The sequence below is a fragment of the Pollicipes pollicipes genome, unplaced genomic scaffold (genome assembly GCF_011947565.3).
Source record: "Pollicipes pollicipes isolate AB1234 unplaced genomic scaffold, Ppol_2.1 Scaffold_2555;HRSCAF=2994_pilon_pilon_pilon, whole genome shotgun sequence".
NCBI classification, from domain to species: Eukaryota; Metazoa; Arthropoda; class Thecostraca; order Pollicipedomorpha; family Pollicipedidae; genus Pollicipes; species Pollicipes pollicipes.
Window position 1 is genome coordinate 9,070,129 of NW_023596136.1, and position 12,343 is coordinate 9,082,471.

At 53.8% G+C, this 12,343-nt stretch overlaps 1 protein-coding gene and 1 long non-coding RNA gene across 3 annotated transcripts in view; both read right to left on the minus strand.

Moving 5' to 3' along the window:
- LOC119108322 (uncharacterized) overlaps positions 1-6,879 on the minus strand; it is a 43,174-nt gene extending 36,295 nt beyond the window's left edge. The window contains exons 1-5 of the mRNA XM_037231902.1: positions 6,857-6,879; positions 6,448-6,516; positions 5,655-5,796; positions 4,878-5,105; positions 3,232-3,398 (exon numbers count right to left, since the gene is read on the minus strand). Coding sequence (XP_037087797.1) covers positions 3,232-3,398; positions 4,878-5,105; positions 5,655-5,796; positions 6,448-6,516; positions 6,857-6,879 — 629 coding nt within the window. The remainder of the gene's footprint in view (positions 1-3,231; positions 3,399-4,877; positions 5,106-5,654; positions 5,797-6,447; positions 6,517-6,856) is intronic.
- A 1,613-nt stretch (positions 6,880-8,492) lies between these two features.
- On the minus strand, positions 8,493-10,626 carry LOC119110865 (uncharacterized). Of its 2 annotated transcripts, none has more exons than XR_005095570.1 (3): positions 10,563-10,626; positions 9,342-9,443; positions 8,493-8,551 (listed from the first exon to the last, which is right to left on the minus strand). It is a non-coding gene; the product is annotated as an uncharacterized LOC119110865 (long non-coding RNA). The 2 variants fall into 2 exon arrangements; XR_005095569.1 differs by lacking the exon at positions 10,563-10,626 and adding an exon at positions 9,724-10,042.
- Positions 10,627-12,343: the final 1,717 nt, after the last annotated feature.

Sequence of the window (12,343 nt, forward strand, 5' to 3'; positions counted from 1 at the left end):
AGTGGTGGGGTCCTCCAGGTTCCACAGCGCCAGTGACCGAAAAAGGCCGCGGCAAGAAGCCACCTAAGCTGGATTCCGCAGAAATAGTTCTGGGGTGTGCATCATTGCTAAAGTCTCTGCGACGCCAACCAGATCGCAGGGTTACATAATGTAAGATGAATACCGACTGGCTGGCACGGCGCCTGTATTGGGCAGTACTGGCGCCCATCACCTGAGATGTATCACTAGGGTGGACACCATCCAACTGTCCCCACGGTAGTTAGCGACTGGGGCGCTCGCAGTCCGGCCTGTGCGACTGGGGCGCTCGCAGTCCGGCCTGTGCGACTGGGGCGCTCGCAGTCCGGCCTGCGCGACTGGGGCGCTCGCAGTCCGGCCTGTGCGACTGGGGCGCTCGCAGTCCGGCCTGTGCGACTGGGGCGCTCGCAGTCCGGCCTGTGCGACTGGGGCGCTCGCAGTCCGGCCTGTGCGACTGGGGCGCTCGCAGTCCGGCCTGTGCGACTGGGGCGCTCGCAGTTGCGCGACTGGGGCGCTCGCAGTCCGGCCTGCGCGACCGGGGCGCTCGCAGTACGGCCTGTGCGACTGGGGCGCTCGCAGCCCGGCCTGTGCGACTGGGGCTCGCAGTCAGACCTGTGCGACTGGGGCTCGCAGTCAGACCTGTGCGACTGGGGCGCTCGCAGTCAGGCCTGCGCGACTGGGGCGCTCGCAGTCCGACCTGTGCGACTGGGGCGCTCGCAGTCAGGCTTGTGCGACTGGGGCTCGCAGTCAGGCCTGTGCGACTGGGGCGCTGGCAGTCCGGCTTGTGCGACTGGGGCGACCGCAGTCCGGCCTGTGCGACTGGGGCGCTCGCAGTCGGGCTTGTGCGACTGGGGCGCTCGTAGTCCGACCTGTGCGACTGGGGCGCTCGCAGTCAGGCTTGTGCGACTGGGGCTCGCAGTCAGGCCTGTGCGACTGGGGCGACCGCAGTCCGGCCTGTGCGACTGGGGCGCTGGCAGTCCGGCCTGTGCGACTGGGGCGCTCGCGGTCCAACCTGCTAACATTTGCCCGTCGATCTGTCACCCAGCAACGTTGGCGAATCGGTAAAGCCGAGAGGCGGGGTCAAGCACCTGTATGAGCGTGCCCGCCTTTGGCCCCGCTGCGGGACTAGGGTGCTGCTCAGTCGGCGCCCCTGACCTCGCCTGCCCGCAGCGACCAGGACTGCGGCGCTGAAGGTGGCTGCGCTGCGTCGGCGTCACCTGGAGCTCCAGCCAGCGGGGTAGCACCCGGGCGCGGGAGCTCAATCGTCCATCCTCAGCTCAGGAACGAAGCGCTACCAGGCGCAATCCATCCACGTGCATCATAGTGTGTTTACACAGCATTATTTACAGAAGAACGAAAACATTGACAGGTTTATTATTGTCATATTGCAAGTGAACACTGTCCTTTATGCTCAGTTCACCATACCAGCTGGGAACGGTAAAATGGAAACTCCAGACAAAGCCAATCAAAACGACACCGCGATCTCAAAGCATAAGTCGTGCAATTTTCCTTTGTACCGCCACATTCGCCGTATGACAACTCCGCGACATGAACAGTCAAGTTCAATGAAAAGCATTGCATTGTCAAACTCCTGGCACACGTTATCGGCGAAGCATCTTCAGGACACGAGCACAGCCACGTCTGGTTGCACGGCATCGAGCCTCACAAACGAACAGCACCTTGACGTTGGTTCTAAATGTCTACTGAATTGCGCGCCCGTCCCTTCCCGCCAATACATCCTTCATGGGCAAACACACAGCAGCTCACCGCGAAGTGGGCCTGCAAGTACTATGCCACAGGCAGTGCACACAAACAGTGCACAAATAACGCATCCATGGGGGACACAGCGAGCAAGGGGCAGCGCGAGCGACCGTAGCCGACTAGAGCCGCGCAAGTGGCGCTGGACGCACCGCGGTGGTACCACCAGCGCGGCGCGCTCGGCGAGACGCCCGGTCACCGCTGCGCCAGGGGAGGAGCCAGCGTCGAAGAGGGGCGAAACGACGGCACAACAGCACGCCGCCGGCTCAGGAGGCTCTGACTGAACGCGGGTAGAGCGGAACTCCGGCTCGGAACGGGAGCTGAGCGAGGGGTGCCGGCTCGAGACAGACGCTGGGCGAGGGGTGCCGGGTCCAGACGGAGCCCGCAGTCGAGCCCTGGCCCTTGAAGGAGGTTGCAGTCGAGCCCCGGCCCGTAACGGAGCTTGCAGTTGAGCCCTGGCCCGTGACGGAGCCCGCAGTGGAGACCCGGCCGGTAACGGAGCCCGGAGCCAGAGCCCGGAGTCGAGCCCTCGCTCAGGACAGGAGAGTCGAGCCCCGGCCCGTGATGAGCCGCACCACGGCCGCCGTCGGGCCGCCCGATCTCACACGCGAAGCCCGTACCACGAACGGTAAAGGTCCTGCGGCGGCTCATCAGCCAGCAACTGCACCTCCACTATGTCGACGCTGAAAACACGGCGTCAGTGCGTGACGCGGCGACCGTTGACAGCTGGTACTGGGCCGCCTCCGGTGAAAGGGGTGCAGACCAGCTCCGCTCCACGTATGCCAAATCATATGATGTGCGCGCACACCGCTGGCAGTCAGCAGTACACAGAACACAGCGTGAACCAACATGGTCCCTGCTAGCCGATCATTCGAGGCCACGCCAGCGCAAGCAAATAAAAATACAGAAATAAGGACAACAAGGCACGATACCGTGATTACAAGAAGCCCGAACACGGCACTAAAATAAAGTGCTTTGCATTCAACTGACAAGATTGCGTTAACAACGTGAGCACCACATACCAGCAATCAGAAGCCCACACTTATTACTATTGTCCTCCATTCTAGGTGGGAAGTGCTAGGAAGTTCCACAACGCACCAGTCTTGTCGTCCGGAAGCGGTACAAAGCCTGACAAATCTGCCATTCTGAAGCGCTGGTTAGAACCGCTGAACTAATGCCGGCCAGTGTGGAGCAGCAGTGCGCAGCTACGGTTAGTAGCGCTGCGCCGACTCCTCTGGTTAGCTGGTTAGTGCCAGTGTCCCGTCTCACGCCAGACTAGAACTGTTCTTGGGCATGCCTGAGCCTCCACCCCGCCAACGACCAGACAGGGGCCGTCGTCTGGCGGCGTGTCGACGCTTGAGAGCTGTCCCAGCTGGAACGGCCGCGAGCCCGGCGGTGCCCTGCGGCCGGCCGGCGCCGCGACGGCGGCACGGTGCGCCGGCCGACAGTGGCACTCACAGCTCGCTCCTGGCCGCCGCCGCCGGGGTCGGCACGATGGGCGGGTACAGTATGCCCTCGGCCGGGCAGTTGGTGGTGATGACATCCACGTGGTTGTGGCAGTCCATCAGCTCAAACGACTTGTCCAGGCAGATCTTGATCTGAGACAAGTACCAGCGCTTCGTCTCCTGCGGGCAGATGACCGGTGTTGGCCGGTGCTCCGCATGTCCCTGCATGACCGGTGTTGGCCGGTGCTCGGCGTGTCCCTGCATGACCGGTGTTGGCCGGTGCTCCGCATGTCCCTGCATGACCGGTGTTGGCCGGTGCTCGGCGTGTCCCTGCATGACCGGTGTTGGCCGGTGCTCCGCATGTCCCTGCATGACCGGTGTTGGCCGGTGCTCAGCGTGTCCCTGCATGACCGGTGTTGGCCGGTGCTCGGCGTGTTCCTGTATGACCGGTGTTGGCCGGTGCTCAGCGTGTCCCTGCATGACCGGTGTTGGCCGGTGCTCGGCGTGTTCCTGCATGACCGGTGTTGGCCGGTGCTCGGCGTGTCCCTGCATGACCGGTGTTGGCCGGTGCTCGGTGTGTCCCTGCATGACCGGTCTTGGCCGATGCTAGGCGTATCCCTGCATGACCGGTCTTGGCCGGTGCTCGGCGTGTCCCTGCACGACCGGTGTTGGCCGGTGCTCGGCGTGTCCCTGCATGACCGGTGTTGGCCGGCGCTCGGCATGTCCCTGCATAACCGGCGTTGGCCGGTGCTCGGCGTGTCCCTGCATGACCGGTGTTGGCCGGTGCTCGGCGTGTCCCTGCACGACCGGTGTTGGCCGGTGCTCGGCGTGTCCCTGCATGACCGGTGTTGGCCGGCGCTCGGCGTGTCCCTGCATGACCGGTGTTGGCCGGTGCTCGGCGTGTCCCTGCATGACCGGTGTTGGCCGGTGCTCGGCGTGTCCCTCCATGACCGGTGTTGACCGGTGCTCGGCGTGTCCCTGCATGACCGGTGCTGGCCGATGCTCGGCGTGTCCCTGCATGGCCGGTGCTGGCCGGTGCTCAGCGTGTCCCTGCATGACCGGTGCTGGCCGGTGCTCCGCATGTCCCTGCATGGCCGGTGTTGGCCGGTGCTCAGCGTGTCCCTGCATGACCGGTGTTGGCCAGTGCTCGGCGTGTCCCTGCATGGCCGGTGTTGGCCGGTGCTCAGCGTGTCCCTGCATGACCGGTGTTGGCCGGTGCTCGGCGTGTCTCTGCATGGCCGGTGCTGGCCGGTGTTCAGCGTGTCCCTGCATGACCGATGCTGGCCGGTGCTCCGCATGTCCCTGCATGACCGGTGTTGGCCGGTGCTCGTACGTTCATAGCTGAAGAGCAATTGGCAATGTGGCACATTGATCATCATATTGTATCAAAAGCATAGCCAGTTGAGCTGGCATATCACGCATTGCTTGAGATAGCATATCAGAAAGCTGTGGTCGATCTTACTAGACACGTTAGAAAACTGATCAGTTCGCCATACAGACAATCATCCAAACATGACCACCCGAAAACGAGCGCGCGCCGGTGGCGCCATCTTATCCAACACCCGTTGGTCAAGGGACAATGGAGCGCTCAGTCCACAGTCGGCGCGCCCAGGTGGCGGCAGGCGACCTCGCCCCAGCGGCGCCGAGGCGCGCACCTACCGTGTCTAACTCGCAGTCGACCACCATGTGGTGGCTGAAGCGAGCCCGGAGCGCGTCGCGGACCTGGCTCCAGCTGTAGGCGGCGGCGCCGGGCCGCACGCCGCCGGCCGCAAGCAGCGGCAGCATCTGGTAGCGGCCCACCCAGGCCAGGCCGAGCGCGAAGTAGTCGCGCTCGTCACCGATCGACGGCAGCTCGGCGGCGCAGGTGCCGTGCTTGGTCCACTCGTGCTGCGGCGCGGACACACAGGTGGGGCCACGTGCAGGGGAGCGGCCTGGAGAGGCCAGATGACTGGGAGTGCTACACGCGGCCGGCAAAGTACGTCTAAGACACGCTGATTGTGACAGCTTCAAGTGAACTGGCAGCAGGAATCGCTGGCCATCGCTGTCCGTGAAGTGGCGGATTGAAGAGCAAAATAAGCCTCGCCGATGAGATACGATGCGCGATTAAAGCAAAGCGCTTCAGTCGTATCATCAAGAGCTGCTGGGTGGGGACATGGACAGCACTTATTACCAGTACGGCACAATGGAGATACAGAAGAAGAATCCAACCAGTACCCATTACGCAGTCGAGGCATCGGCATGAATGGCCATACAGTCCCCATGAATCATCTCGACGCATGGGCGGCAGTCAAGCACGCGCGCAACAATATTTGAACGAGAAAACATGGACCAGTCCCATTTTAACTCGAAGGAAGCGCACCACCATTCCAAAGTCCTAAAATCCATCGTCCACGCAGACGTCGCCCGTACAGAGCTGTGCCCTGCGTGAGCACTACCCTTCCAGAGGGAGTAGACGGACTTCCCGGCGAACACGTTGGGCCAGAACTCCAGCAGGCGCGGCTCCAGCAATGTCAGCTTGGTGATGTCAAACGGCAGCTTCTGACAGTTGTGTGGGCCCTTCGTGCCTGCCTTGGTCGGCCTGGTGAGACAGGGCATTCCTCACACTGCTATAACCACATCTCCCGTGTCGGATCTCGACCTGACCCGCCCATTCCCATCACTTATAACCCAGGCATGCTAGCCAACAAATAATAATATGACCCCTTCCATTTGCATGGCCCATTTGGAAAGGCTCCTAGAGCACTTGGTAATAGAACTGACAAAACCCTACCTCTGTAATTGCCAAGGATGCGATAGTTTGGGGAGGCTTCACCACCATCAGTAAATCGCGCTCATCAGCTATAGCATGCAAGGGCCCCCTGAACAATCATTTATAATGTTCATTGAGGAAGTTCGCGAAGTTCATCTTGCTCCTTTCAGTATTAACAGCATGGTTTCACTGCTCAACATAGTAGCTTTTTGAAACTTGAGTTATCTGATCACTTTTTTCAAAAGCCAGAGGACCTAAAACTAGGTTAATAATGAACACAAATTTAGCAAATGTAGCTTATGAATGCGCAATGCAGATGACCAGCTTCAAAGCGATCATACACTTATTTTGCTGAAGTATTTGCACCATTCTTGTTTGCGTGCTTATCTTGTGAGATTCAATGAAAACACACCGCCACTACACAAGTCCAAAGAATGGTTCACCACACTATACACATGCCAGCTCTATCTGCAGACTTACCAGATGCCGTGCACTGTCCAGGAGGTGACCTTGCTGAATATTCGCAGGCATGCTGACTGTTTCTCAGCCCTTGTACGCGATGCACGGTTGTCTGAGGCCAATGCTGAGTGAAGATAAGAAAGTCCCAGGTGATATTGCCCACTGGCTTGTTTCAGCTGCGGCCACTGTGACGTACGCCTGGCACCTGATGACAGGAAGCAGTGGACAGGTGCACCTCGTTAAGTCGGTTGGGGGGCCTTACGACGTAGTCTCAGCTGCTGATGCTATATGATGCGCGTTCGCCTGCTTCCGTCACCCCCGGCAGGAAGCGCGGGCAACCGCGGAGAATCGAACCCCCCTTGCCTCTGGTTCCCAGAACAACGCAAGTGGTTAATGCAGAAGCGTTAACTGACAACCCTGGGCAGCTCACCTCGGAAATGCTTCCAAGCCCATGGGCATCCAGCATGGCGTAGGTCAACTGACTTTTCTCAAGTGACGGATAAAAGCGGCGTGTCTCTTCAGTTGCGTTTTGGGGTGGTTTTTGATTCGAGTTGACCAATGACTCTGAATTCTCAAATGTTTGAGTTTCCATCAACAGGTGTTTTATTATCATTCATATACATGGATGGCGTTGGCGAGGCAAACGGGGGCCGTCGCTGCCGGCGCGGGCGGCGGCATCCCCGCGATGGTGTGGGCGGGCCCACCCTGCCGATTGGTCCTCATCATCTGGAGCCCATATGTGGGCCACGTGGGTTTATGGAACACGGCGGGCAGGGACGCACGGTCTCTGCCTATCAGTCCATGTTTCAGGCCTCTGACGAGCGCGGCTCGACGCGAGCCACGTCAGCGTTTACGACACGACGACGACGACTTCGGAGTGTGCGACGCCGCCCTTCCAACGCCTCTCTTACCCTTATGTTGCAACTCTTTGGCTAGTAGAGACTCTTCCTTTTCAACGTCTGTTTTCGAAGCAAGTCCGATGGTTCTCCGGAAAACTAACAAACCCTTTCACATGAACAGATGGCATATCCTTTCCACAAAGTTTGCCTTTAAAGGCCCTCCTTGACCTCTACCAGGGGGATGTTAAACACCTAGTTCAAGGCGTACTGATTGTGTGAGTGCCTACCTACAGGTGGCCATCTATTACAATGACTAATGGTACAGGCCACTGCCTGGTGGGCTCAGGTTCAATGTCCAGCTGGCACTATGGTCTCTGATGGTGATATGGGTCATCACAACTTGCTGGCCTTCAATAACAGTGTGTATGATGACATTCTCCGCACACCCAGGGAGATACCTAAAGTGTGGATTTTTCCCAGGTTTCCCAGGGGTTTTCCTTATTTAATCAAAACAGACTCATGCTCTACTCATGCTGTTAAAACATGCTGGTGCAACATCTCATGGAGTATGAAAAAGCTGCCCAAGGACCCCTCAATAAGGCAAATTACCTTTAAGGGAGGGGAGTGCAGTACCATGCCAGCTGATCTAGGTGAGGCATTCTATCCCTCTTCTGTACCAAGACAGACTCTATACCTTCCAGCCTACCATCCCCTTTTTCACCATAGCTGCCTAGGCATGAACTCCTAGTCTGCTAGACCATGAATGACCAAAGCAGCCTGCACATGGGAAGATGCTTACCACATCCACTGCCATCAAGAACAATACTTATTACCTCATCAATAGCAGTAGGCACTTGATGAACATGCATCAAAAACCAAATTGATCAATGACAGTATGAGTATTGTTTGAAGTCATAATGCATGCCAGAAAATACAACACACACCTAATCACAATCAATGACAATGTGTTAACAGGCTAGTAGCACCTTCAAAACTGGTCCTGCAATTATATGAGAAAAGCAAGAATATTAGAGAAAATTTAGAGACATTAGAGAAAAAGCAAGAATATATTATCTAACAACAAGCCAGTACTAAAGCATCACATGCTGCAAATGCTGACAACATTTACAGAACAGTATCAACAACATGGGCATAACAGTTTTGATAGAGCACACACCATACAATTTTAGAAGTTTTTTTTACTAGGACTTACAGCAGGAATGGAAGCATTTAGGATCAGAAACCCATGTAGAGCTAAACATGTCTTGCCCATGCTGATTTCAGAGCTGAAACATGACCTGAGACATGAATGAAAAATCACCAGTGAACAAGTCAAAAGAACAAGAAGCTCATACTCATGGAAATTGCATATACCACAGCTCCATAACCCATACACAACAGTCTAGACAGAAGGAGGCACTACCATACAGAATGACAACAGTACTCTTCCAAGTAGACATCCCTTACTTTCAGGCACCAAGAACAATAGGTAGCAATCACACAACTCTTTTGAAAACCGGATGATAAGTTATTTGATGGATGTTGTTCCAGAAAATTATGTTGTTTATACCCTAAATCCAATTTCAATTGTAAATATCAGATATTGTGGCACAGGTTCTGCAACTGTGTTCCCGCAGGCATGTTTTTCACATCACACGTGTTTCCAGGCAAACAATGCAAACAACCAACGTTAACAGGACAAGTAACAGTGCTGATGGATTTCTGTTGGTTTGTTGTATTTCACAACATTTGGGGGGTGCAAGCAACATATTGCAAAAGTCATGGTGCTGATAGGAAGTTGTTGATAATTACAATTATACTGCAAAGGTGTGAGTCCTAATTAAGGCTGATAGAAACCAATGCTTAAAATGTTAAGCACCTGCTGAACAATGCCCCAGAGCACATCATGACAAATTCATGATCAAAATGTCAAGTCACAATAACATCAATCGGAGCATCTGGGTCACAGTCATTAGCATAGCTACATTCTAGCCAAGGCACAATCTTTCCCACTTAAGGGAAAGATTCTGGGACATCTCACTTAAGGGAAAGATTCTGGGACAATGTGATACCCACCTAGGCTTGCACTGCCCTAGATATACTTCAGCTGTGACCAGGGCTGTAGTTTCCTATTTACTTGGATGGGATGCCAGCAGTATGAGAAATTTGGTTTTGCTCCTTGGGGGAGAGAACAAAAATATTAAATCACAGCTTGTAGTGAGAACAAAATAACCCAGGTGAATTTGCACTGCATTCACAGCTGGTAGAATAGACACTGACAAAGTGACTGACAGTGACAAAATAGTCACTGCAAAGAACATCCTTTGGCAGCAGATGACAGAAAACACCATGCTCTAGTTGGCCTCAGTGATTGCCAAAGAGCACTAGACATTGGCTGCTTGCAATGTTTTAATTTTTTGGCTTTCTAAGTGCCTCCTTCCCAAGTCTATGCTCATACCTATTTTATTATTTGAAGCCATGGAGGGCATAGGAAGTTTTGATATTAATCATTATATTGTAAAGGTGTGAGCCCTAATCAAGGCTGACTGAAACAAATGCTTAAAATGATGTGCACTTGTTGCACCACCATTCTCCAGGGCACATCATGACAGGTTTATTATCAAAATATCATGCAACCAACATAAATAGTAGCATCCAGATCATATTAGTTGGTGCAGCTGCACTCTAGCCAGGGAACAATCTTTCTCAATTAAGGGAAAGATTCTAGCACAATGTGATACCCACCCCAGCTTTTACTGATCTAAATATACTCAATTTGGAACCAGGGGTGAAGTTTCCTATTTAGTTGGATGGAATGCCAGCCCTTCTCAAACTTTGGGACAACTTAGTCAAAACCAAGCAGAATGCGGTTTGCACCATTCATTTGGGATAACAGACTGCTCAATCGCCCCACAAGGGATCCCGGTAGTAGCAAGTGTATGCCACTGCACATCTGGGAAACCAGAGGTGTGGGGTTCGATTCCCGTGGTTCCTGCCTTGCCTTCCCAGGGTGAGAGGCAGGCGACGCCATATAGCATTAGCAGCTGAGTGCGTGGTAAAGCCCCAATGACGCGCACACTCACACACACACACACACACACATCACTCTACAAAGTTATGTACAAAATTAGACCATCTGGGACGTCAGGCTGTTGCGTGACCGAGCTCGGACGCCAATGCAGCAAGGGCGGAAGAATTTTATCCACCTAATAGAGCAAGCCAGCCATACAAAGTAAACATCGTTACATGTATTCACCGGCGTTGAGCCTGATACGATAGTTTGTGTATGACACTGACCTAAAGTTATATACTGCCTTTCTCTATACTACCAACCAATCGCGCTATCACGGCTCTTCACGCGCCTCCAAAAAACGCGGGAGGCTACATAAATGGCGCCGACGGAGTAGTAGAGTTAGCAGCGAATAGCGTCAGATAGCCTTGAATAGTAATCCTAAACGGCGTTGGATCTACAGGGATTCAGGGACGTGCGCTGGAGGCTGTCGGTGAACCCCGTCTCCCCATCTCAGTCCAGGTTATGCAAAACGGGGAATCAGGGCGATGGTTAAGATAGACAGCAAGCAGAGGTACTTAGACATACGAACAACACACATGCAGAGGGAATATTACTATCAACCACAGATTTCCTGAGCGCAACATTACATGAATACACACTTTTGCACCCTGATCTATGGGTGCCAAAGCTCTCCCGTTATATACCCCGGTCGTAATTCGGCCGGATGTTCCGGAGGCTAGACGATTTTTACAAGAAACAGAAAATTGCGCGATATGCTGTCATTTTCACAGCAAGAGGCATCTAACTAACTTGTCACCGTCAATCACGAAAACATATATAATGCATGTGAGCATTTGGCGTGGCAGTGTTTTTGAGATATAGTTATTTTTGAAGGTGTATTCGCATTGCTCTACCATGAGGCTGTCGTTAATGAACGGGACACGCGCTAAAACTGATTTTCGATAACAAATCTGATCGACTTAACCTACAATGGCCCTTTGTCTTGGTCGATTCTGGGCCACTACCTGTCGCGAAGTTTGATGCATGACTTAACCACTTGCCCATTGATTAGCAAAACGCGTACATATATATATATATATATATATATATATATGGATGTCCTCTGTAGTTGTCTGCAGAGCACAGGACTACCCAGAAAAGACAATAAGTGAATCCATTCTCATAAAAAGTCGGCGACGAAATCTTAACATGCAGGGCTCATCATGGCCGATCATGCTAACGTTCAGTTTGCTTGCATGTTTGAATGAAGCGTGATGCGTGATGCCCATTGGTTTGAATTCGTTCGCACGAACACGTATGTTCGTGCAATGTAATTCTTAGATAGGCACTGTCCCGTGGTAATGGCTGGCAAACGCTATTTTCTTAATCCCCTGAGTGTTGGCGTCCTGTAAAAACTGGCCTCTCGTTTACAAAAAAAAACATGAAAAATCGAATATGATTATCGGCAGAAAATTTTGAGTTCCCTTCTGCGACAGTGTGGATAAAGGCATGTTGCCAAAATATCCACCCAACTTTATCTCCATTCTCCTTTTTTTTCTCCGGCGAATAACACTTATACTACTGTTGTCTTATCTATGTTAATAATGTTGCTCGCTAATGCAATGAACAACTAACGTAATTTATCTCGCGCTTGTTCTTACATGAATCTTATACCTACATACATCAGTTTTTGTAATACCGGTTATGTGCAAGTGATACCGGTTATGCGGAGCTGGGCCGCAGGGCCGGGATGCCTAATACGATCTACACCGATCCCTTCGGGCTCCTCGGAGCCACGAATCGGGTCTTTGATCGCCTGTCCCCAGAGCCCTTGGGCGGGAGGGAGCAGGGCACGGGCCCCTGTACATCTCCTGTGTGCGCTACTGGAGGTACCTGAGCGGTAAATGCGACCCCTGAGCGACCAGGGTATCCAAATAGTTTTCCAGTTCCATTAGTGTCCATAGTTTGAAGGGCAACAGAGGTCTAAGCAGTTTTAAGGGCCTTAAATTCCAGTGCACCCCTGGCGACGAGGAAGTCCCGACTGATCGGCCAGAACGGGTTCACG